General features: G+C 38.7%; 1 protein-coding gene across 1 annotated transcript in view; it reads left to right on the forward strand.

The window, feature by feature from the left end:
* LOC120539368 (protein Daple-like) overlaps nt 1–27,832 on the forward strand; it is a 192,679-nt gene that overhangs the window by 81,399 nt on the left and 83,448 nt on the right. Inside the window, exons 9-17 of the mRNA XM_039769369.1 lie at nt 1,998–2,079; nt 2,640–2,798; nt 6,659–6,805; nt 7,968–8,112; nt 8,737–8,906; nt 9,595–9,732; nt 9,855–10,274; nt 11,276–11,455; nt 13,144–13,484. Of these exons, the coding sequence (XP_039625303.1) occupies nt 1,998–2,079; nt 2,640–2,798; nt 6,659–6,805; nt 7,968–8,112; nt 8,737–8,906; nt 9,595–9,732; nt 9,855–10,274; nt 11,276–11,455; nt 13,144–13,484 (1,782 nt within the window). The remainder of the gene's footprint in view (nt 1–1,997; nt 2,080–2,639; nt 2,799–6,658; nt 6,806–7,967; nt 8,113–8,736; nt 8,907–9,594; nt 9,733–9,854; nt 10,275–11,275; nt 11,456–13,143; nt 13,485–27,832) is intronic.

The following is a 27,832-nucleotide window of genomic DNA, read 5'->3' on the forward strand; positions in this document are numbered from 1 at the left end:
CTAACATCTGCCCAGGAACAATCACAGTAAGGACTATCGTTAAGCACTGCCCATTTTTCCAATATGGGAACAACAAAAAAACAGTATAGGAAACGAGAGAGAAAGAGACATAAAAAAGTTATACTGTGTGGCAGTGCTACAACATGTCACAGAAATGATGGACAGAATTAGCCATGATGGCCTCTGATTTTTGTCTTCATACTCTTTTCTGTCTCTAATGATTCTAGGCTAATGCAGCTGGCCTACCTGATTAGTTTGTTCATGACTTTGGTATCATGTCAGATGGTGTTATGTCCCCAGCAGATCACAGCACAGGACATTAAACTGACCATAATGGACTTGTAGAACATTAGCAACTTGTCATACACATTAAAGGCCCTAATTCTCCTTGGACAGGTCAGGGCCCTTTAGTACAACAAAAAGGACTGCTTGGCATGCTAGAAATCCACCGCCACTTATTTATCCTTGTAAAGTTTAGTTCCAAGTGATGTTCATGCTGTTTACTAGGAACATTACACCCACGAAAGTTGAGGATTCACTGTATTTTAAAATAACTCAAATAAATATTATGTAATGTTTCTATCTATTATATTTTGATACTGTATCTGATTTATTTTGAATTTTATCAAATGCAATTTAAGTAATTTAAAATAAATCTGAAATGTATTGTAATCACCCTGGGGCTCCACTGAGCCCTAAACCTCAGACACAGTAATACCCAACACAATTTTGGGTCTAAATAAAAGTTATTTATTTAGCCAAATGCACCTTAAAATAATCACTCATGCAAAAATTAATCCCAATACACACTACAGTCAAGTTCTTCCTCCTTTCTTCTTCCAAGAGTGTCACCTGCTGCCTCCCTGTTCTGACACCTCAATGTGAGGCGATAAGCTTCTTTTTAAGCTTGACCAAGAAATGCTTCTGGTTCCACAGCATGTCCCCTTGGAAGCACTTCCAGGTCATATGGAAACCAGGGACGTCCTCACCCAACAGTGCCTCTAACTGCACCCAAGGACCTCAACAGGGTTGCACTTTCAGATTCCAGTTACCTAGCATCCCTATGGGTGTTCAAACTGGTGTGCCACAGGAGGACCCCTGCCATTGGTGATGGTATGGCACATGGCCTCTGACTTCCATTGGTCCAACATTCATATAATTCCGCCAGGAAATTTGCTGTTTCTTTGTCCAGCCAGTGTCCTCATCTCTCTTTCCATTCTGGCCTCCCTTCCTGGGTAAGAAGTTATCCTAATTCCCAGCCAAGATGCCTGTTCTTCTTCTTAGACGCTTATAGTATTTAACTTCATTTTGTATTAATTCAGTTCCATTCTAATACCTGTATATCTCTAAGTGTAAACACTCTTAATATAATTAGTGTGTTTATTTAACTGCTGGGTGCAAAATTTATAGTATGTTAAACACAGCAAGATCAGATACTTAAAAAAGGGCAAGCTTCTTTCAGTTTATTTTTATACATTTAAGAGAAATCTATTTTCTTTATAGAATGTGATTTACATAATCACTTCATTTTGTAGTCTAATCCAATTACCCACAAATGAACTCTTCCTTTTTGTCTGTATTTCTTTATCAACATACTTTATCAACTTTTTGACAGCTGAATTTTGATGCAGATTACTTTTTTAATTTTACAAATTGAAAATATAAACTTATTTTTAATATAATTAGATAATTAATTTGAAATTGTTTACTAGGTGCCACTGTACCATTTTTGTGGATACATCTTTTCAATAAAGTTCTACTTCTTCACATATAACAAATTAAAAATTACAAACTTTTGAGGCTCATACATGGATGTTTTTAAACTGAGATGCCTAAAACAACAGTAATTGCACAATATATTTAAAAGTAACAGCCAGTGACTATTTTTGTATCTAACTCATTTGGTTGTGCTGTTCTCCTGCTTAATTTTAAAATCATGTTCTCTTAATGACATAACACTTTCCTTAATATGGTAAGTTTTTGCATGTTTTGTTTAGAGAAGAAAAAAATGAACAGCTGTTAGACTTAAGGCAGGAACTTGAAGTCATGGAGGCAGAGATAAAAAAGTTACGACAACAGGTAAGGGAACAAAATTCATCCATATAATATACTTTGTCAGCACATAATTTACAGCTTTGAAGGAGTCAAATGGTTCAGTCGTTTGCTTTTTGAAAAAGCAGATTTTTCATTTACTGATATATTATGTGCCTTAAGTAAATGAATAAAATAAATGAAAAATAGAGGGATATTTTATGGATCAATCTATTTTAGTTCATGGACATTTTTCATATAGAAATATTTTTTCATTCAAAATTGATAAAGCTCTGAAATGGTCCAACAATACATTTTTGAGCTCTTTCAATATCTTATCATATTCTTAAATGTTTAATTAAGTCCTTTAAACATAGAAATGTATATTGATAATTAAAGCATTTTAAGTTGTGTCATTAAATTAAATTAATTGATAATTGAAAAATGAGGTTTACCGTTATCAGCAAGCTTTGCTTTTATTTCTATTTGGAGTTCATTCGTGAACGCCCATTCTTAATTTACAGGGCAGGAGAAAAGCAAACCAGTATACTTATAATAAAATAATGGAAAAACCTCAATAATCTGAAATTTATATCTACTTTCAACAGAACAGGGAACTTCTGAATGATGCCCATTTGGTCCGTAGCTACAGAGATGAACTTGATTGCCTCAGAGAGAAAGCTAGCAAAGTAGAGAAGCTGCAGAATGAGGTGAAGGGTTACAGAGAAAAACTTCAAAATGTTGACCTTTTTCGAGGAAAGCTAGAGGTAAGGGTTTCTTTTGTTCTTCTAGCTGTATTACCCTGCTTCACCTGGGAAATTTCCTAAGAGAATGAGCGTCAGATAAAGTGCTGTTGGTTAATTGGACGAATCAGAAGTACTTTGTAACTAAGTGCATTACTATGTACAATATTTGTAGTTTTTTTTTTTTTAATTTTTACAAATGGATGTTGACAGGTAGTGTAGTGTAGTGGTTGAGGCTTTGGAGTTCTGACTTCAAATCCTGCTACAAACACTGTGTGAACATGAATTTGCAGCTTCACCTGCCCGTGGTCAAATTGTGAAAGCAAAATTAACGTAACCAATAGTTGTAAGTTGCCTTGGATCAAGGCATTAGTCAAGTGGTAATTTTAGTAGGTCACTGGAGGTGCTTACTCTTGAACATAGTATGAACAAATGCATGACTGAAACATTCCCACATTAGATCTATTTTTATCTCTTCTAGTGGCTTTTTATCTTTTCTAGTGACTTAGCTTTTGTTAATGGTCATTGCAACAACAATTGTAGAGGAAACTACATTCTTTTCCATTGAAACGGGTAATCAGTAGGAATAGTGTGAAATTTCAAAATATATTACTATCATTATTAGATTTAAATGATCTTTATATTTGCTCACATTGTTCACTCAATTATTTCTTTCGGTGCTTTTGTCAGTTGTATGTGATTTCTCTTTGAAGTCCTCAGATGCACATGTATATTTAAATAATTTTGAGGAGTAAGGGGCACCATCCCCATCCCCAAGACAGCAGACATGCATGTAAATGTTAACCACTTTGGAGGATAGGAATGAGGGTAGGGCAGCCAGTCGTCTGCAGATTTACTGACAGTCCACAAAAAATATATAAAATTGGAGCCTATTTCTAATTTCATAAATACATTTGACTGTTCATAAAATAATTCCTTTAAAATCAACAATACCAAAAATCAATCTCCATTTAATGCATCGATGCAGTTGGTAATGTTTCTTGTATGTGCCTGTCAATATCAGAACATCCCATGCTCATTCAAGATATAAATGCATGTGTTAGTGATTATATCATAATAAACAGGTTTAACCGTAGCAAACACAATGAAAAAAAGTGAAGACAATTAACCACAGAAACAGTGGCATTGCTCTATGCAAATAACTTGGATTAAAAAGCAGGAGTTTATCCAATGGATATGAACAGATAAACAAACCAATAAAAAAGCATTTTTTTTGTGGTGCAAAAAAGATTTTTTCAATTGCTTATGGTAGTATTATGGATGTAGAGAATCATGCTAGTAGCTTGAAACATGATGGTATTGCTAAAGCTAAATGGACACATTAGCGAGTGTAAAACATTTTGTATACAGTATATGGCTTTAGCAAGTGCAACGTAGCAAGTGTATTGTATACATTATTTTTTTTTTAAGAGTGTCAGTAAAAAATGCAGACTTTTCAGGGAAAAGCAAAACTTAAGGTTTAAATTGTGAAGGAACACTTTTCAGACTTCATAAATGCAAATTTTATATTTCAGTGGAGTAGCTTGTGGTGTTAAAAAGATGCCTGTTTGTATTGCATCCAGTTACACCACTGTTTTTGCCGCTTCTCCTTAAACCTTGTTTTTTAGTTCTAGTGAAGCAATACCACAGCTTACAGCCACATCTTCTGACACCCACACTCAAACTTTAAAGTGCTTTTGCTAAGTATGTATTCCCTGAGCTTTACAAACCTTTCTCCTTATATTAGACACCTCACTTTCCAGGCCAAATGTGATGCCATCTCTTTTTTCCTAACCAAAATGCTGCTTTGTCTTCACTCTTTCAATGTTAATAGTAAGTGGTGCAGTTCACATGGCCCATCAGTTGTTTCTGCTGTGCCCTTCATTTGTATAAACTCCCTTCCTAGCCCAGCACACTCCATTAATGTTTGCATAGCAACAAATTTTAACCCAAAACATTGATATGTTGGGTCAAAAATTTGGGACGAGACATAGTCTTTCCCTTATCAAATAAGCAAGCTGGGCAAATTTTGACCAAGATTGATCCAACAGTACAGATTTGTATACCGGACATATATACACACACACACACACACACACACACACACACACTGTATGTGTTTTCAGATTTATATATTAAATGATTATAAAGGTAGCTGTTTATGTCACAATTTTGTTTATGTCTCACACAAATTTACTATATAATTCAAAGTATACAATTTTATAAAAAAGTATGAGGCAGTAAATGAGACTTTAGTGTGAAACATCTTTTGAATTTTCCCACTTTGAAAAGCACATGTGTGTGAAGCACAAATTCAGTCATCTCTTCCCTGCCTCTTGACTGTATTTTGAATATGGAAATATGCCTGGTATATATTGTGTTCTTGCATATTCACTTTTCAGACCTCCTATATTATGTGTTAAGCTCATCCCCCCTCCTTAACATCCAGTAAGCAAACAGGAAAACAATTTTTTCTTCATCATTCTTATTTGGGAAGGCTAACACTTTATGGGCTATTTAACATGAGAAAGGGAGAGAGAGAGAAAAGGGAGAAAGAATCAGCTCACTAAAATTGAATGCCTTTACCATTAAAGTGTGAGCACTCTGAGAAATCTATGGTATGGGCATTGTCTCTAAGAGTCTCAGTAATTTGTAGTATTATCAACCTCTCCATGCATTCTTGCATACATTTTTTATCCTGTTTATCCAATGCAGTGGCATGGGGAGCTGGTATTTATCATGTCAGGTTTGGGTATAATGTAGGGACCAACCTCTGGATAGGACAGCGGTTTATTACAGGATAACACTCATGTACAAATCACAGTTGCTCATACAGTCATTTTATAGCTGCTGATTAATGTACATATTTTGAAAATGGAACGAAAACCAGAGTATCCAGAGATAACCCAGCCACTTCATACTTTTAATTTGGCTTCTACTTTAAATAAGCAAGCTGTTATTTTGCAGTTTCTATGTTTTAGTGTCAATTCATAAATTACAAAACTGGGATTGCTAATTTTTTATTAAAATTTAGCAAGTGTTTTTGTTTGTTATTTGGGGATCTTTTTTGTTTTTAAAGAGAAAGACCAGTTACTTAAACAATGAGATCAGTTACAAGTAAAACGAGTCACTGATTTGGAACTGGTTGGAACAAAAACCTGTAGCCATAGTGAGCTCCCAGGACTGAACTAGAGAAACACTGACCTAACTTGCTTACATTGCCACTGCAGCACTCCAGATCCCTTGTATTACGGTAACAACATTTACTTCAGTGTTGTCTCTTCTTGCTTTGTTCCTATGTGCTTGTTGTGCTTGTCTCCTTTCTTTGTTTTGGTATACACTTCACCAATCTCAGTCCTTCTCAGTTGAACAAAGCCACGACATGACTAGGCTAGAGTTGCTAAATCAAGCTAATCGCCACAACAATTTCTCAGCAAAATACTCAGACTATAATTGACCATAACTTTGAACAAAATACAAAAGCTGTAAATCTGTCACCATTCACATTTCTGAAAAAATACCTTATATGATTAAATAATTTCATCATTAGTTATGAAGTGTACTATTCAGAGTGATAATCAGAAACTACTGTCAGGATTCCAGCTGCCTTCTGATCAGAAGGAAATACAACTATTACTTTGTAAATTAAGTAAAATTAAGGACAGTGGCCTTAAGGCCAGGATTATGTCATTAAAAAGATACAGATGTATTTACAGTATATGTGAAATGTATATATTGTTTGTGTGTTTATATATGATATGTACAGATGTGTACTTCTAACTGTGAAATCAAATGGCTGTTCAAAAATCAACATTGGCAATGAGAAATATTTGTATTCATCATAATGTATGTATTAATATCATAATTTGCTTCTGTATGTATAGGAAGAGCGAGAGTACTCCCAAGCATTACTGGAGACTAAAGCCCTACTAGAAGAACAGCTGGAAGCTTCCAGATTTCGTTGTGACCGATTACGTGACATTGAAAAAGAGAACATCTTCCTTAAGCAAAGGATTAATGATATTGAGATGGTAATATGATAAAGAGTTATTAGCCCTTTTTAACTTGGCAAGAATGCTATTTTCTTATTCCCCGTATATCTTGTCAAATATAATTTTACTTTATATAATTTTACAGAAATATGCAGAAAATGTTTAAGAAGCTGCAGAAAACCAGTAATTATCAGAGATTTATTTTCCAAAATGACAATTACTGACAATTTAACATCAGAAATACCAGCCTTTGCTTTGCCATGTAAGCTTTGCACATTAAATAGTATAATGTACATAGTGGTGCAGCATTGAATGTGTAAATAAAAAATTAAATGAATTTACTTTCATTGCAGTCACTCTATAATTAGATAATTAGATTCATGGTGTGAAATAAATGTACTACAATATTATTTCTCTCTCAGCACCACAATAAATCACCTAACGTAACTAAAAAGCAACAGATACAATAACTAAAATAATGGTGTACATTAACTTAACATTGTCTTGCATTATATACAAGTAATCATTTTGCAGTAAGATGTTTGATGAATCCCTTAATAAAATGGTGGATTCTATGATATAGGTTGTAAATGTTGTCCACACTACTCTGCCATTTCTTTATGACATTACTGCATGGGGCATGTGCAGCCTGATTATGCAGTACAAGTAACAAGGCTGAGCTTTGGGAAGGCATTTGAAGGGCTTTTGAATAAGAGATAAACTAAACTAAAAAAATACAAAATTTCAGCATCTGCAGAATGCTTTCACAAACAAGTTGCAACTGAAAGGTGGGGGAAATCTGGTGATGTTTTGTCAAGAGCCTCAAATTAACACTAGGACTATATGCTAAAGATAATAAATACAGTGATTTTATCTCTATTTTAATCTTATTGAGTCATGTGACCGTTAAAGAACAGATTCAGCACAACTCAGTAAGATAAAATCATTTGAACTGTTTGGGTAAGAGTAAGTTTCAACTAAGTGGGCCTGCCTAACTGATGCTAAGCCTATGGCAATAACCATGAGTGCATTAGATTTTACATGATTGAACCTTGTCTTTAAATATAATTATTGTTAGTATTCTGAAAGATCTTCATATGATCCATTTTGAAACTTTGGATTTTCTGCATTAAGATTTTAAAAATATTTTCCTGGTTTATATTAAATGCATTTTCTTAATCTATTTTGTGTTGAAATGTAGGAGAGAGATAAGGAGAGGCAAAAGGTTTTTGAGCTTTTGGAGGAGAACCTGACACTTGAAGCAGAACTGAAGCATAACTTTGTGATGACTGAAGACCAGGCTCGCTGGGAAACAGAAATAATGATTCATCGGGAGCAGGGAGCAGGTAAGCCTGCTTGATGCATATCGCTATCAATATGACCCTAGTTTGGCAATTCATTCTAGTTTGTCTTGTAAAAACTAAATGCAGCCGAAGAAAACCACCTGAATTTCTGTGTGTCAGCCACTGAAGCAATGTTTAACAATATTTTTTGTAATCAGTCCATCTATCTTTTCATTATTAAACCCACTCCATCTAGTTCAAGCACATACTGTAGAAGGCCACCGTCTGCAGCAGTACCACTGGGTGCAAGCTTTCTCTTCATTTTAAACAACAGTTAAAATTAAGCTTATTTTTAAAAGTGATGCCAATAAATCAAAGGATTACAAATGATTTAATGATTGTAATAATTATGTATCTAGTACATAGTATTTACCAAAATGGTCAGACTAAGTTGCAGCCTTGTAGCATGGACTCTTTAATCTATATTTTGCTATTACTGTAGATAATAACTTACTTATATCATCTGTAATGAATGCCATAAAATAATGTGATTTAAATGTGTTATCACTTAATTTGAAATGAGACATCTTATAGTCTACTGAATAGCCTTAGATTTTTCCTTGATTTGCCATAAATATGTGCAGGTTTCCTCTTCTCCTCTATTGTGTTTTTTTTTAACTTATTTAGATCCAAAACCTCTAAGTGTAGAGGTAGGAGAGTGTTCAGTTGGCAGGCTGCTGGGGACAGAACGAGAGAACCAGGAGCTGCGAAGGAAACTTGAACGGCTAAGAGAAGAAATGGAGAGTAATGCAGAAAAAGAGCAGTTACTGGATGAAAATCGCAGTCTAGGAGAGATGGTGAGCAGTACACCAGTGGCTTCCATGCAAATTGATTGACAATGTTTTTAAAATCTTATGGTATTTTAGCTGATCAAATAATAAGCTCTGTGAAAATGGTAGGAAAAATTCCTCTGCATTAGGAAATTATCTCTGCATCCACTTCCTGATTAGTGACTGGGCATAGATTCTGTTTATATTTATTTATTTTCTAATATACATGAACACATACCTTCTCAAACCCACATAATCCAATTCATTGTTGTGGAGGCCCAGAGACTGTTATGGCAGCACTGGCTAAGAGGCGGAAGACAATCCTGGACAGTACACTCTACTACTTACTTATTATTAAACATAATACTTACTTATTTGCTTACTCTTACCTGGGACAATTTAGAGTTGCCAGTTAGCTTAATCTGCATGTCTTTGGTGTTGTCGGAGGAAAATCAGAGTACTTGTGAGAATACCTGTGCAGACATGGAAACATACAAACTCCACAAGGACAAATAGAAAGCATGAGATTCAAACCCAGGATGTGCAAATGGTGATTCAGCATCACTAACCCCTGCAGCACCATGCCACCCGTCTTTTCCTTGTACTCAAACATTTCATGAAAAAATATTCTATCTTATAGAAATAACTTGATTTATATTAATGAATAAGCCTATTATTTTCTTCTGTGAAACTCTTCTGTTTCTCTCCCTATTAGACAGATCGATTGAAGGCTGAGTTGTTGAAGCAGGCGGAATCCTTGCTGAGGACTGAGAGCCAGAAATCTGAACTACAATGTGAGAAAGAAAGGTTAGAGAAGAGTTTGCAATGCATACAAGACCGGGCTGCCAAAGAGGTAAGCCACTAGACTACTGGTGAGGTATGTCACAGATATTGTCTATCATTTCTTCAGTTTTCTTACATTTTATAATTAGTGTTGACAGACAGATTTAAAGTTTTTTTTTTTTTTCATTTTAGTCTGAAGATCTCAAAATGGAGAACAACAGGCTTAATAAAAAACTAGACTCCCTGCAAAAAAGATTAGATGAATGTATGGAAGTGAAGCCAAAGGAAACTGATCATGAAAAGAAAGAACTGTGTGAATGTGTGGTGGAAGCAAACACCAAAGTGAACCAGTTAGAGGACAAACTAAAACAAGCACAATTGGAGACAGAAGAACAGAAGACAAAGGCAGCCCACCGTTCCAGAGAACTTGAGCTTGAATCAGAAAAGCAAAGTGGTTTGATAGAAGAGCTAAGGAAAAAACTCTTGGATTTGACAAAGGTGTCAGCTGACAGAACTATCCAACATGAGCAGAGGATGTCTGATGTGGAGGCTGAGATATCCAGACTGAGAAAGGCTTCAGATAATCTTAAAGAGGCACGAAGACAAATTGAGGCAAGCACCACTAATAATATGAAATTTTGTAGTGCATTATTCCTTGTTATTTGTACGTAATTATGGGTTGATTTCTGTTTTTATTTTGTATACAGCAGATGGCATGGGTTTAATGTGGCCTTCCTTGTTTTTGGCTTGTTTTATGCTAAATATCTAATATGTAATGACTGCAGAAAGTATGTGTTTTGCTGAGGATTCTGTGATATACTTTCCTAACTTTGAATATGGATATAGAAAAACAGGCTTCCAGGTGCTTTGATCTGAAAGTGCATGGTTCCATACAGAGCACTTCCGCCAACATTTTTAAATAAAGACTTGTTCTGACAAATCAGGAATGAGGCACTCTGTAACAAATAACAATGATACATGTAGCTGGTTCCTTTGGATTGCTGAGAGTTGTGCCTTAGCAATGACAGAAGAGTTTGGTTACTGTAAGCATGGTTCATTAGGGTCACTCAGAAGGCGAGCCAAGGTAGTGCACAAACTGAAGACAGACAAGTTGCTCCTGCATTAGATAGAATAATTAGCTGGATATATTGAATCATATCAGCCCAACTGGGTATCTCCGTGTCTCCATCATCCATCTGCCTCTACAATTTTGTCTCTGTACGTGCCACATACTGTGCGCTTTAACTGCTGACTAAGAAGAATAATGAATATTCTCCTGATCACTCATAACTTTTCCAGTGATGCACATCTACTGTACAGGGACACTGCTAGTTGTTATCTGACAACAACATTCAACATCCAAGACCACAGCAATTAATTACAAATTAATAATGAATTACACACATTTTACTAATTGTTATATGCAGTCATTTATGTCATATTTTGAATTGTAATATATGTTATAATTGAATTATAGGCATACATGATGCATATTGTTTGTATTATGTGTTTGAATTATCCTTTTTCCATTGTGTTTTTGTTGGACATTGCTGGTCTTTATTGCTGTTAGCTCAATTAAGGAGGCACTTTAAAAATAATTTAAATTTTTTTAGGTCTTAGAGGTAGAAAGAGCTCAGCTGGAGGAGGAGAATTTTCAGCTGCGGAGGTTAACGGATATGCAAAAGCTTGAAGGTGCCATTATGGGACAGCTAGAGGCAGCAAATCAAGACCTGGAGAGAGAAAGAGACCAAATGAAGAAGTCTGTTGAATCAATGAAGACTGCTGTCAAAAAGGTTTAGTTTTGATTAAAATTAGCATATGTAAGCTTTTTTTTTCTGAAGTAACAATAAAACCAATGAAAAAAAAACCCCATAAAGTCAGTAGGCATTGAATAGTAAAGTTACATTAAACAATTTTCAGATGATGTAGAAGTGAACTACTAAATTTGGTAAAATTAAAAATGAAGCAAAATATATATAATAGATTACAGATGGGAGAAAAACTTCAGATTATTAATTTGAAACTAATATTCAACATCAACACTGGTTAAATCTGCACTTTTCTAATGTATTTGTTTGTTAAATAAACCATATACTGTAAATACTGCTGTTTAGTGCAGACTTCATGATTTAGAAACATCGTTTTTTTCAGTTTTTGTTCTGGTTAGACAACGGATTGCATTATATTATGTTCTGAATAGTTTTCATTGATTAAAGACACAAAGAGATGGTGTCAACACTGAACATTTGTATAATGTGATGCACACCTTACACATATAAGGCTACCTGCTGAAAGTTATAGGGTTGACACTGAGCATAATTTTAAATATAAGGCGTAGGTAAGGTGAGGAATAACAATCTCAGGGTGCGGGAAGTAGGGTGTGTCCCAAAATTGACTCAATTAACACCTCCAATTTTCAATGAAAATCGTAACTCATTAATAAAGCCATTGTGCATACTGTCTTTATTGCACTGTAGATTATGTCTTATATTTCTCTATATATTTGTCTCTGTGTAACTGAATATGCTAGTATCATACTTTGTTATCACATTGATTAGAACTGAATTATAGTGAATGTTGTGAAGTAAAGTATGTAAAAGTTAAAAGGGAAATTGGACTATCAGGGATAGAAAGTAGTTTCAATGAATCACCCTCCATTGTAGAGGCTAACTGCTACAAATTTCCATTTCCTAATAAAAGCCTTTCGCACAGTTCATTAAATACTTCTGGCTCACTTTCTCACTCTTTATGTACGAAGCCTGAATTATAAATAATAATGCCAAGAGTTTTTCTCTGCACTTGACAGTCTAGGTAGAAAGAAAGTTCAAGAGCACATATTATAGATCTAGTGTCAACTGTCATTTCAAAATACAAAAATGCCTTTGAGCATAATTTGTCTGGTTTTTGCAATGTAATTATTATTGATAAATACTGTATTGTCAAAATATTTATAATATGCTTCAGAACAATCAGCATTGCTCAAAAACCAAAAAAATAATGCATTAATGTAATATACGTCAAGACATTAGTTAATACTCTAAAGAGAAGAATTTAGAGTTCTAGACTGTCTATAATCAAGTGTATCAAAAGTTACCAGAAGTAAATTTTAAAATCAAAAGCACAGTTGATATGGTAGTCCTGTGACTTTAGTTTGGATGTTTCAGAGACATGACAATTATTGTTTTAGGGACAAACACAAGTCACAATGAAAAGTTTAGTATATAATAAAAAATGCTATCCAAATAATAACAGAATTAGCGGCTGCTCAAAGTAATTACATTCTGTGACCAAAGGAACAAATGGACTACAAAAAAATTTCCAATGTTCTTTTTTGCATCAAAACAAAAACATAAAAGTTGTATAATCATTCATTATTGTAGGCCGCTACAAACTGATGTTTAAACCAATTGCAGAAAACTGGATTTCTGGTACCATCTGAAACCTAAATCCCCATCTTTGTTTGCTTTTTGTTATTTCGTAGGGGGAGCAGCTGGAATTGACAAACCAGACACTGATCTCAGACAACCAGAGGCTACAGAAAACACTGGAATCCGTTCGCAAAAAAGCAGAACAGCTGGAGCAGGAAGTACAAGAGGCAGAACGAGAAGAGCAGAGTCTGGGACGAATGGTTCAGGAAGGAAAGATGTCTGTTCGGAAACTGGAGCAGGATAAAGCCACCCTAGTGGCTGAGCTAGAAAAAGCAGAGAGGGAACAGAGGCAATTGGAGAAAGAACTTCGTAGACTAAGACAACAGGCTGAAGTAAAAGACGTTGTCTTAGATGATTGCAACCTCAGGATCACTAACCTTGAACAAGAAAACAGGTAAGCATTAGCTGTCTACCTTGAGAAGTGTGTAAAGCCTTATCACATACAGATGTCATAGAAACTAATTTTATTGTGGTAATTATATGTCTACTGGTCAGTAAACTTGATTTTGTTGCAGACTTTGTGTTCAAACTGTTTTCTTTCTGCCTAGTTTATTGTTTTTATTGTTTATTGTTGTTTTTTTATTTTTTGTGACATGTTTTCAATGCCATTTCATTTCCTACTTTCTTTATCACAGGTGCCACAAATTTATATTTTTGTTGCCATGTCCATATCGTTTACCCATTAAGTGCCAGCCATCTGATCAATGTTATTTGTGACATCAATTATTACACATGTAAGATAGCTGTGCACAGCTGTTAGGATGCAGACTTTTGGTTTGATATAAATACAAATCAATATCTGCTGATGTTAGCTGCAGTTAGAGAAAGGCTCTTCAGTATTGTTTAGGACCTAATATTATTTTATTTTGACATTGATTTTTGATTACCATTTTGATAACCATCAAGCCTAATGTTGGAATTATCACACTCTAGGTTGCTTTTTATCTGGACAAACTAGAAAGCTTTTTGCCTTTGAGGGCAATATGGATGGAGTGAAATATAAGTAAATCCTTGAGTATAACCTTGTTAATTCAGTGGTTGAGATGAAAACTACTAAGGAATACCTTAAAAAAAAAGAATGGTTAGTATTCAGAATGACTCAGCCAGATCCTAGACATGAATTCAATTGAAAATCGGAGGTATTACTTGAAAATATCTTTTTCCACAGTGGGGTGCTGGATTTCAGTGGCATGGCCATATTTAACCCATAGGTAATTGATTCCCGGATTGGCCAGTTATTCAAAAAATATGGTGCACTAAGGCGCTGCTGAAACCAATGAAGATATAATGGTCCAGCCATAGCCGAGAGTTCTTGCGTTCACGTGACAAATAACACTAAGAAAATATTTAATTAAAATCTGCAACATACAACACCAATCTCCAGTTTGTAACACAGCCAGTGTGAGTCAGATGCTGTTCAGATATTGGAGCACACTAAAATAGCCAAAGGGGATGCAGGCTTCAAATTATTACAAAAAGCCAGACCAGGGGCCTCATGCATAACGGCGGGCATAGAATTCACACTAAAACATGACATACGGACAAAAGCGGAAATGTGCGTACACACAAAAAAATCCAGATGCATAAATCTGTGCGAACGCCAGCTTTCGCATTCTTCCGCTCCATAAATCCCGAGCAGCATGAAAAGTAAAGCACGTGCACGCGCCTGCTGCCACTCCCCAACTCCTCTCAGAATTATGCCCCTTTGAATATGCAAATCAATATAAATAGCCCTTAAGTTCAGTGTTCTGCGAAAAGGCAATGGCAAAAGCATTGGGGAAAAAGAAGAATTTCAGCGAATACCAGGTAGAGGTAAGGGAAAAAGTACTGTCTCCTGCAAGATGCTTGCTGCACCGTGTGCGACCTTCGATGAAACAATTTACTATAGCAGTACTGTCTCTCTCAAACATGCTAACCTCCTATTTCTGCCCTTCTTTTTCTTTCTCGATGTAAACAATTGCAACACGATCAGCTCTATAATAGATGCCAAGCCATCTGTAAGCTTAGAATACCAGTTCTTTAAAACCTTTATGAAACATTGAAATATCTTCATAGTACGTGTTTAATTATTCCATCCAGGTCACCCCAATTCCAGCAAGCATACAGCACAAGGCAGGAACAATCCCTTAAAGGGGCACCAGTTCGTCACTAGTGCTGCGCCACCGTGTCCTCACATGTTTAATTATTAACAATATACATTATTTTAATGAAGTTTAAAGCTTATCTGTATAATGTAATGAACATGCTTTACTGCATTTCATCTTAAAAATGACATCAAGAGTTCCAAGAAGATAGCGCTTGGAAATCTAAATCGACTTAGTAGCCAGTCGTCATCATATGTAAATATGCGCTTTATAAAGTGACTCAGGTTGTGCAATATTATAACTGTAGTGTAAGTTTACAGTGAGGTGATTGTACTTATAAGTACAAACAGTTCTACCAGGAGCAATTGATGGACTGATTGAGTGTGTTTAGAGCACTTGGGATGAAACTGTTTCTGAACCGCGAGGTCCCTACAGGAAAGGCTCAGATGCGTTTGCCGTATGTTATGGGAACAATTCAAATAGACTGCGTGCATGGCTGAGACAGCGTTTGCTTGATGCTGTATACCGATAATCCGATCAGCTACTGTACAGCTGTGACTCCACACTCAGATACAGTGGGTTAAATACTCAGTGGTGCACTAGGAATAACAACACTAAAGCAGTGATGGTATTTAGAATAGTTTGGCCATTTGGTGCACCATTATATGGTTAAGGGTTGATTACAATGAGATGCCTTAAACTAATAAACGATATACGGTTAATTTTAGTGTATTTGATAAATTTTTCTGGGATGTGAATATAAAAACTAAAGGGAAACCACACAGGAATAGTAGCACTGGTTTGATGCTGGGTGCCGCCAGTTTGCAAAACCGAGCAGAGAACTTGTGTACACAAGGGATTGAGCTAGTGTGAAAATGTGCGTGGCTTTACGCCAAGTTTATTTTTTATACATCATGATGTAAGCATGGATACGGGCCCCAGGACTTTACTAGCAGGCTATACACCAGGTAGGCTGGCTCCAAACTCAAACAGCAGGCTTTCAGGTCTGCACAGGCCTAAAAAGGAGCCCAGGTTTTAATAATCCAAAAACAATTTAAATATTCAAATGAGCCTTTTAAGAAAGATGATGATGGTAAACTGTTAGCTTCAGAAGACAACAACCAAACAATGTTCCTTAAATGTAAAGAATGTATTAAATAATCAAAAACAGAAGACAAAATAAACGATTTTGAAAAGAAAATGTCAAAAATATATGCAGAAACCTGAAGCAAAAAATAATATTTACAGATGAATCAAACTCCACAAAGTCAACCTCTGAGTAACCAAATTTCTAAGCCTAAATTGAAAGGCTGAAGCAGATCTCTCAGCAGTGACATCAATATATCCAGGCATCTAGATGTTAACACTCAGAATCAGAGTTAAGGACGTGAGCAGTTGGCATGACCCTCCCTAAAAGATGCATTGTGTTACTAAAATAATCTCAGTTTATTTGGATTGCCATGTGATGCTCACTGGGTATTGAACACACACTAGGTGCCCGCCATTCCTCACTTTTTGCTTTAAGGCTAAACCACTTAATTTATCTGTCACTGTACCGCTATTACCTTACTTAAAAACATACACTTACAAATATGCTATAATGGTGCCCTAGGGCAAAAGAACTCCTAAATCCACAATGCTTAGCCCAATAACGAAAACCCTCAAGGCCAGGCATAATGATGCCCTGATGGTTGATCCCAATCAGTTGTTTTTGATAATTACTGAACTCAAAAATTTTGTCAAAGAAGAAAACAATATACTCCAAGCTTCATTGAATGCAGTTATTCAGAGGAATTGTTCGGATTTAAGAGACAACTTTAACGTTCTGAACACTGAGCAGAGCAAACTTTCAAAATCATTCAACTTTGCTCTTTATCGACTTGAAAGACACAACTTAGATATATCTTCCCTTCACTCAGGATTGGCAGTTTTATTGCTGAAATTAAATGAAAAAAGGTAGGGCCAGGAGGGATGACCTTAGAAGCCTGGGTATTCTATCAAATGAGGCTAATATACTGCAATTTTACGACTTACAATGGCTGCTCTGGTTTCTGCATCTCTCCAATTATAAGGCAGAGGTCATGAGAACTCGTCATATATACAAGGACAAAGCTGGTACTACTCATCCACCTCTGGTGACAGTCAAATTTTTAAACTAAAGATCAACAGATTATTCTTCCAGAATCCTGAAAGGCAATGTTTATCGCTGTGGAAGGGCGCAAAAGCAGAGACTGCACAGGTCCATAATGGAGTTTCTCAAGTTGTGAAGAATACTCTGGAATTGAATACTTCCTTTGATATCCAACAAGAGTTTGTCTAACACATGCAGGCTCACAGTGTCTCTTCACTGATCCCAAGATGGCTATGGAGGAAATTTATATCTTCATCTCCACTGGTGCTTGACCGATTCTTGGGCTGTCAGTACCTGTTTGTTAATTGTGTTATAATAGATGAGCTCTGCTTGCTAAATGATCTGCAGTGTTATTTCTTACTTTTAAGCTTTTATGTTTAAATAATTTGATATGGGAAGTTCTTTTCTGAATTCTCTTGTATTTGATGGTGTGGTAGTTGGGAATGTGGTGGGTGTAGGGTGATGTGGGTTTGTTGGTCCTGCTGTATCGTGATTTTAGTTAGGTAATCATCACAGTTCAAGATTCCTGCCTCCAGTAGTGATGATAAGGGGAGATTCTGCTACGCTGTGGCTGTACTAGGTGGCAGGAAATCACTTTTATGCCCCCATGCCATACAGAAATACTTTCTTTTTGAATATGGTTAAAAACATTTTAACATTTGATGGCTTTGAACTTATAATTTATACTTATGCAAATTCCTTTAGATAAAGGCCCCCTTATCATCAATTAGCATATTCCTCCTGCCTCTTCTACTCTGGCCAAGGTTGTTTTACATCAAGCACTACTTGATTCATTTCACCTTTTAAACCCATCCATGGTAGAATTTTCTCTTTAGAATTGAATACATTTTTATCTCCAAATCTCTTGCTTTTCTTTGTCTTAATGCAATCTGTTTATCTTATCATAGATTCTCTACTTTAAATATTCACTTCCTGCTTCTGTCTACTAGGCCTTCACACTGGTGTTTTAAACGGTTCTCTATTATAGTGAACAAAATTTATTGAACAGCATTTTATGAGACTGAATTAATTTATTGACAACAATGTAAATTTGGTTTCTGACCCTGCCTTTGCCTATAGCTTTTACTACTGACTGCACTTACAAGTTTCATAAGGTTATATCTGACCTTGAGCACCATTTAAATGAGGTTGCCCCTTATTATTTTTTACAAATTATGAATCTTGTTTATCTCAGGCAAGAGCTGAGCTTAACGATTAGCTGTTAAAATAGGTGGAAATTCATAGCATTATACTTGTGCTAAATGTTATTCATCACAAGCCAAACCAAGTAAATTATTAGGCTATGCAAATGTATCCCATTTTCCTCCACATCATCCATTGTTAAGATTATTACATTGACCACACTTTCTAACAATCTGCCTTAAATTAATATGTATTTTTCTAAATTTTAATCAAAACTGTTTGCTTCAGACTACTCCTCTCCTTCTCCTTAGGCAATAGTAACATTCCTTGACTTGGTTTACCTTCCAAAGCTCTTCCAGAATGATGCTGATTTTCGTACATTCCCAGATCACTAAAGATGAGATTAAATTGGCTTTATCTTCTCTTGCCAAAGGTAAAGCTCTGATTCTTGTTGGGGTTCAATCTGAATTAATTTTTTTTTCACAGCCCACGCAGCCATTACATTACCTCCTTTCATACCCTAATATGAACTCTTCCATCAGTCCTTGTTTTCTCAAACTTGGTAAGATTCTGATAGATTGTTCAAGTTTTATTGATGAATTATGACAACTCACCTTCATTTCATTATATGTAAACTTGTTCATCCAAGTCAAACTGGCTTTGTGTACCGTCACTTTGGTGCACCTAAATTGTGTTGCCTGTTACATCTTATAAAAAATGATTATTTCCAAGCCACACCTGCAATGATGTTTTCACTAGGTGCCAAGAATACCTTTGACAGACTGAACTGGCCTATTTTATGGAAAATTGCACATTTTTCCCATTTCCTATCTGCAGGGGAGTGAGACAAAGGCTAGCCCCTCTCTCCTGTGTTCTTTACTCTTTTGCTATTTTGAAATCTGTTTCTTAAATATGAGGAACATTCTGGCTATAAAATAAATTGGAATAAATCTCCCATTTCTCCTTTTACAAGACTCTAGTAGATCATTATCTTTCTCTTCCTTCATTCCCATTGTAAAGTCCTTTAAGTACATGGGTATAACTATTACCCCCATTCTTAAAGACATTGTTGCATTAAATTGTAACTGTGTTCTGGAAGAATTTAAACAATCGCTTTGAACAGTTTTACCCTTTTGTTTCAATCACTTGTGTCTACTGTGTTTAAACTCCATAAACACAATTCTGCTCCTGCCTCCCCAGCTTGTTTTTGTTGTGAAATTCACTTGCAACTTTCATAATTTTTGTGGACTACATACCTCCTGAGAATTAAACATTCAATTCTCACTAGGACCAGGATGGATATGGGAGTGTCCCTTGCTGATTGTGAGCTTTATCATTTGGCCTTTTTTATGTTCCCTTTTTCATTGTTTTTTCCCCTCCCTCTTCTCCCAATTTGTGGCTTTGATTTGGAAATTTCCAATGAACTTCCCAGTCTTGCCTCTTCACCGTCCAGATTCTTTTTTAGTGATCAACATACTGTGACACTAGAGGAAATGTCACTCCTCTAACCCGACAGACAAATGTCCAGGACACCAGGTAAAAGCACCAAGAATTATTCTTTTAATTAGTTGTTCCGTAGATAGTGCATTTAAAGCTCCACACCCACAATACACAGTTAAGTAATATAATAAATACAATAATTATTCTCTCCTCGATATCTCCCAGCTAGCTCTGTCAACTCCCTCCCAACTCCGGTTCACTTACAGGGTCTCCACCAGTACTGTGGAGCTTCCATCCTCATGACTTCCACGCCCTTCTGAGCTACAAGGGAAGCAGGACTTCTCAGGTCCTTTCATAGCTCCCCCTGGCAGCACCCACGGTACCCAACAGGGCTAAGAAACCATAAGACTCCATTCCCAGGATGCCCTGCAGGAATCGCACCGCTACACTCCAGGGGAGCTACCATCTAGCGTTTTGGGGAGGCAGTGTCCTGAAAAAGCTGCCTTCCCCCATCCTTCTACTTCAGGGGCGTCCCGGCCGAGATAATCTGCAGGCCGTCTGTCACAATACTAAAGCAGCCGCTATTGAATTAGATTCTGTCATTAGGTTCTATGCACTCTGGGTGTTTAGAAAAGTCAAGGTACATTTGGACTTTGTGCATAAATAGTATATGCAGGCTTCTACCTTATGTAATAATACTCTCAGCATTAGGAGGAGTCCCATTTCCTTTCAACATTGATCTGGAACCTTCTTCCTTCTTGAGCTGGGACTCTATTTTAAATACAGTCAAAAATTCCTCCAAAAATCCCCATTAATCATCATTATTTGTGTATGATAATGCTGTAACGAGTGGGCTATTCTAAGGCACTGGATCCTTTTTCAGCTCAATGCTGTAATTGTGCACTCCCATGCTGAGAAGTGTGAATCTCCAGTATTTACTACTGAAGGTAGCTACAGAAGCAATGCTTCTGTTAAAACATTAGTTAGGGAATGCAGATTGTAGAGCAGCACAATGGAGGTAGAGAAAGAAAATGCAGGAGGTTGTTTCCACATGTCAGTTTCAAAGCTACTGAAGTTTATGCAGTGTTGCGAAATCCTTAGTGAACAATCTTATTTTCTTTCTACTCCCTCCCAAAATTTTTTAAAACTACTAAGCTGAAATACCTGATTTTTGTTACTTTTGCTATTGAAATATCGCATATAAAACAACATATTCAAACAGAATGTTTTTGGTTATCATTACATATTGTAATGTTAAATTTGATATAATCTATGAAATGAGATTTGGGCAGCCAGACGTTGGTTGTGTGATGCACTTGGCTAAGCGTGCACGTAATTTTATTGTGATACTAGCAGAATACCCGCGCTTCGCAGCGGAAAGTAGTGTGTTAAAGAAGTTATGAAAAAGAAAAGGAAAATTTTTAAAAATAATGTAACATGATTGTTAATGTAATTGTTTTGTCTTTGATATGAGTGTTGTTGTCATATCTATATATCTATCTATATATATATATATATCTCTATATATATAAAGGAGAGTTGGGATCGGAGAGACTGTGTTTGTGTGTTTGTGGAGGAATTAAGAGTTAAGGCGGGTGGGGGAGTCACGTGATCATCGCCCCTCCCATTCATGTCATTTCATTCATTTCATTTCGCTCCGAGCTGAGCTCTGCTGAGCTCCGCAGCTGACGCGGTCTTGCCGTTATTTTTCCTTAGTGTTTAGTCCTTTCTCCTTTACTAATTTACTGTTTAGTACACGCGGTATTTACACAGCCACTCATAAAAGGGGAGAAGACTCGTGCATAAAATGGGTATTGAAACTACCTTGGAAGACATGCAATCAACGAGGCCATTAAACGGATCCCAAGAGAGGTCTTCTAGGTTGGAAAAAAAGCGCTTGGCTGCCAAAACCAGCGCAACAAGAAACGACTTCTATGTTAGAAAGAAAAGGATTCGCTGACAAAATCAGGCAGTTAAACGAATCTAAAGACGACAGGATTTCAAGATTTTCAAAAGGACGACTGGCTGCTGAAACCAGGCGGTTAAAAGAATCTGAAAAAGACAGGACGTGTAGATTGGAAAAACCACGATCCGCTGCCGAAACTAGCCGGTTAAACGTGCAGCGAAGCGCGCCAGGTCTGCTAGTATATATATATATATATATATATATATATATATATATATATATATATATATATATATATGTATGTATATATATATATATATATATATATATATATATATAGCAAAATACCCGCGCTTGGCAGCGGAGAAGTAAAAAGAAAAGGAAACATTTTAATAATAACGTAACATGATTGAGAATGCAATTCTTCACAACCCTCTCTGCCACCACCACTCCTCCCAGGCAACCTCGTACTCTTCCTCCCGATTCTGGCCCTGAATGGAGGGAGGTTGCCTGCTTTATAGCCCACCCGGAAGTGCTCCAGGTGCCTGACCAGCTGGCCTTAATTGCACCTCCGGGTGGGGCTGGTAAGTCGTCCGATGTGGCGGCTGGCTCTCCGCAGCACCCCCTAGCGGCCACCCCATCTCCCAACTGGGCTGTGGTGGACTCCATGTCCCATGAAGCCACGGGGGAGACGAGGAAGGACCCACGGCCAGGGAGATTGCCCCCAGGCGCCCCGGGAAGGTATTGCACGGTCCATGGTGGCTCCCCCGGGACGTATGCAGCAGAGTACGTCACACTGCCCCTCCCTCAGATAAGGCTTGTGGGGCTCCTCCAGGATGGGGAGTCGGTATCCCTGGTTCCGCGGCTGCGCCCTAAGGAAACATAAGGAACAGGTCTGGGGGCGTTGCCCCAACGTCCTTCGGGACAACACAGCCACAGTTATAACATAGCCGACCCCCTCCAGTACGGCCCCGAGGTGAGCGGAAGCAGGCAGGGAACTCCTGCCCCTTCGCCCCCTCCGAAGAGGGCCCGTGGACGGATCCGCCCTCTGCAGTGCAGCCCTCCTGCGGCCCCAAGCCGTCAGGCATACACTGCATCCTGTAAGGAGGTTCAGGTTTTCTCTTCCGGTTCCTCCTCTTTCTTTGGGACGCACTGGCGGTCTGAGTCCCCCTATGGGAAAAGGAGGGACCCCGCACCGCCTGCGTCCCTTTGGACTGCCGCAAGACCGGTGCTGGCGGTCGGGGCGGGGTTGTTTGGCAGCCGGTTTCCACCTGCTGCCTCCCCGCACACTCATTCGCCCCACTGTCAGTCATTGCAGCAGCCTCTCGTGTGGTGGGCGGGGCCGCCTGACAGGCAGTACTGATCATCATCGCTGCCGATGCGTCCCGCCCCCTTTTCTCTGCGGTACCGGCTTCGCTTACCTGCACCGCTCTGTCCTGCTGGTGGGAGGCTGGCCACCCGCCGTCACAAAGCCATTTGGCCAGGGCTCCGCACGGGCTGCCGAGCTTCTTCTCCAGCCCCTCCTTCGCTTCCTGCAGGACCTGAAACACTTTCAAGAGGGACTGTAGGGCGAGGACAACGGATTGCACCTCCCCTACAGCCCAGGAAATATTAATTGTGGTGGATTTGGCCTCTCCTGGTCGCCCCCCGCCGACCGCGTGCCAACAAGACCCTGTGGATTCCCCACGGGCCCCTTCGGGTAGTCCGGAGGAGAGGGAAGGGAGCCCGTCATCCCCGCCTGCCGATCCTCCTCGGCGGGTGATTGACACACGCCCCCCCCTTTACCTGGCTCTGGAAGCTGCTGCGGCTCTTCTTGCCGGGACACCACGCTGGGAAACTCGTCCGGGCTCTCCCCCCCAGCTGCTGGATCAGGCTAAAAGGCAGACACTGCTCTGCCTCGCTCTCTCCCGAGCTGGCGCCGCTGTCACGCCAAGGACACAGGTCCCCCTGCCCGCATCGAGTGCTTCGGCCCTCGGCGTCCAGGAGGTAGGATGACCCACATGCGGAAAAACATACCCGCGGCCCATTACCTACCTCTGTCTGCAACCCGTGCGGCGCACTAGCGTGGCGGTGCCCGCCAATTGGCCTCTGTGTCTGCCCGGCTTTTTTCTTCCTCATTCCTGGTGCCTGCAGCAGCTCCTCCTTTGGCGGCCTTGGTTGGTCTTTGGCGCTGTGCGGCGCGTGCCGGCTTGCGACTCCTGCCACGTGTGCGCGCTTTGCCTTCCTTGCGCTGTGTCGCACGTGCTGGCTCGCGGCCCCTGCCGCGTGATCGCGCTTCAGTACGCTGTGCTGCCTGCTGTAGCTGCGACGGGAGCGCGCTCTCCGTGCAGCCGAGTCGAGCACGTGCCTCGCGCTGTTGCGCTTCGCTATGCCGCTATTCTATGCTATGCTATTACGCTATTTGCTTGCAACAAATTGTGATGTAGGTTCCGGCCCAAATGGACGGACTGGGATCCTGCCGACTACGCCAGTTGTAAAAAGGCGCTACATAGCGCCCGACCCGGCACAGACCACGCAGAGGCACGTGTATAAAACACACAGGCTTTATTCTTTTTTCCTTCAGCCGAGGGGCACGTCTTCCCCGTGTCCCACAGGCCCAACACAGTTACAAAGCACAATTCTTCACAACCCTCTCTGCCACCACCACTCCTCCCAGGCAACCTCGTACTCTTCCTCCCGATTCTGGCCCGAATGGAGGGAGGTTGCCTGCTTTATAGCCCACCCGGAAGTGCTCCAGGTGCTTGACCAGCAGGCCTTAATTGCACCTCCGGGTGGGGCTGGTAAGTCGTCCGATGTGGCGGCTGGCTCTCCGCAGCACCCCCTAGCGGCCACCCCATCTCCCAACTGGGCTGTGGTGGACTCCATGTCCCATGAAGCCACGGGGGAGACGAGGAAGGACCCACGGCCATGGAGACTGCCCCCAGGCGCCCCGGGGAAGGTATTGCACGGTCCATAGTGGCTCCCCCGGGACGTATGCAGCAGAGGCGTCCCGGCCGGGCATGGGACCCGGCTGTCCGTCACAATATATATATATATATACACACACACACACACATATAAACATATATATATATATATATATATATATATATATATATATATATATATATATATATATATATACATATCCATACATATATGGATGTGTAGGCTAGTCGAGGATTGTTTAAACTAGGGAATGGGGGGGCAGGGAGGTTAGGACAGGCCAGGTTTAGATCTATACATGGAAGAACAAACAATGGTGTAGAAATAAAAATGCACAGTAATGTAAATTTTAAGCAAACACGTAAAGATAGAAGGATTAACACATTAAAATAGCTTGCCTTAATGCTAGAAGTATCAAAAATAAGGTAAGTGAGTTGGAGTTGTATGTAGCAGAGCATAATTATGATATTATAGCAATAACGGAAACCTGGCTAAATAACAAAGATGGGGATGAGTGTAACACAGAGGGATACACATTTTTTTAGGAAGGATAGACAGAACAGAAAAGGAGGTGGGGTTGCTGTTTATGCCAAACAGGGTTTAAATGTAAGTCATCTTCAGTTGGATGATGAGCCCCATCTTAGTGAGGACATGTGGCTTCGCCTGGAAAATATTAGGGAAAAGGTCTTATTTTAGGAGTGTGTTATAGACCACCCAATTCAGACAGTAATTTCAACACACATCTTTTAGTAATATCAAAAGGCAAGTTTACAGGGGATATTATAGTCATGGGGACTTTAATTATCCAAATATTAACTGGGATAACCTTACAGATGGAGGAGCACAAGAGCAGGAGTTTTAGAAGTAATCAGCGACTGTTTTTAACACAGCATGTTAAAGCACCAACAAGGGGTGAAGCCTGTCTGGATTTAGTATTCTGTAATAATCAGGATAGAATTGAGGGTGTAGAGGTGATTGAACCACTAGGGTCAAGTGACCATAATGTAATACAATTCTCAGTATTTTGTAAGAGTACAGATGCAAAGACTAAAATTGTTAAGTTGAACTTTAGTAGGGCTAATTTTGAGCAGGTATGACAAAGTCTAAGTAGGATAGACTGGGATAAGCTTTTAAATGTGGAGACAGTCGAGGAGCAGTGGAACAGGTTTAAAAATGTTTTACATGTAATGCAGGACAGATACATACCTAAATTTGGAAGTAATAGGAAACTAAAAAACTCCACGATGGATTAATAAAGATTTAAAAAAGAAGTTGCAAAGGAAAAAACTGCTGTATAAGGCATATAAGACTAATCACTGCAAAGAGAACCGTAGCGTATGAGAACATGAGGGCAACCATTAAGAAGGATATCAGAGAGGCTAAAAGACAGTTGGAGAGGAATATAGCAGATAAGGCGAAAGAAGACCCCAAGAGATTCTTTCAGTATTTTAGTAGTAAAAGAACAGTTAAGGAGGAGGTCAAGTTCATCAGGAATAGTAAAGGGAATTAAAAGATACAGACAATAAAATAGCAGATGCCCTAAACTTACATTTTTCTGAGGTGTTTACAAGTGAGCAAGTGGATAACCTCCAGAGGTAAACACAACTACTAAGGAGGTACTGAGGGATTTGGAAATTGTAGAGGGAGAAGTGCTGCTCAGATTAAATAAGATGAAATCAAACAAATCACCAGGCCCAGATAATATTTATCCTCGTGTTCTTAAGGAGGCTAGTGAGTACATATATAAACCCTTGACACATATTTTTAGGAAGTCACTGTGCACTGGAGAGATTCCAAAGGACTGGAAAATGGCAAATATCATCCCATTATATAAAAAGGGTGACAGGGCAGATCCAAGCAACTATAGGCCAGTAAGCTTAACAAGCATCACAGGAAAATTAATGGAAGGAATTATTAAGGATAAGATTGAGCAACACATGCAAGGACAGGAGTTATTCTGAACAGTCAGCATGGGTTCAGAAGAGGGAGGTCGTGTTTTACTAACATGTTGGAATTCTATGAGGAGGCAACAAAAGGATACGATCAAAGTGGAGCTTATGATATTATTTATCTGGACTTTCAGAAAGCATTTGATAAGGTGCCACATGAGAGGTTGGGCATCAAGTTAAAAGAAGTGGGAGTTCAGGGTGATGTTTTTAGATGGGTGCAGAATTGGCTCAGACACAGGAAGCAGAGGGTGATGGTGCGAGGAACCTCATCAGAACTGGCGATGTTAAGAGTGGTGTTCCACAGGGGTCAGTGCTAGGGCGCTGCTATTTTTAATATATATAAATGATTTAGATAGGAATATAAGTAACAAGCTGGTTAAGTTTGCAGATGATACCAAGATAGGTGGATTAGCAGATAATTTGGAATCCGTTATATCATTACAGAAGGACTTGGATAGCATACAGGCTTGGGCAGATTTGTGGCAGATGAAATTTAATGTCAGTAAATGTAAAGTATTACACATAGGAAGTAAAAATATTAGGTTTGAATACACAATGGGCGGTCGGAAAATCGAGAGTACACCTTATGAGAAGGATTTAGGAGTCATAGTGGACTCCAAGCTATCAACTTCCAACATGTGTACAGAAGCCATTAAGAAGGCTAACAGAATGTTAGGTTATATAGCACGATCTGTGGAGTACAAGTCCAAGGAGGTTATGCTCAACCTTTATAATGCACTGGTGAGGCCTCATCTTGAGTACTGTGTGCAGTTTTGGTCTCCAGGCTACAAAAAGGACATAGCAGCACTAGAAAAGGTCCAGAGAAGAGCGACTAGGCTGATTCCAGGTCTACAGGGGTTGAATTATGAGGAAAGATTAAAAGAGCTGAGCCTTTACAGTTTAAGCAAAAGAAGATTAAGAGGTGACATGATTGAAGTGTTTAAAATTATGAAGGGAATTAGTACAGTGGATCGAGACTTGTATTTTAAAATGAGTCAATCAAGAACACAGGGACACAGTTGGAAACTTGTTAAGGGTAAATTTCGCACAAACATTAGGAAGTTTTTCTTTACACAAAGAACGATAGACACTTGGAATAAGCTACCAAGTAGTGTGGTAGACAGTAAGACGTTAGGGACTTTCAAAACTCGACTTGATGTTTTC

Source organism: Polypterus senegalus, chromosome 11, assembly GCF_016835505.1.
Source record: "Polypterus senegalus isolate Bchr_013 chromosome 11, ASM1683550v1, whole genome shotgun sequence".
Lineage (NCBI taxonomy): Eukaryota > Metazoa > Chordata > Cladistia > Polypteriformes > Polypteridae > Polypterus > Polypterus senegalus.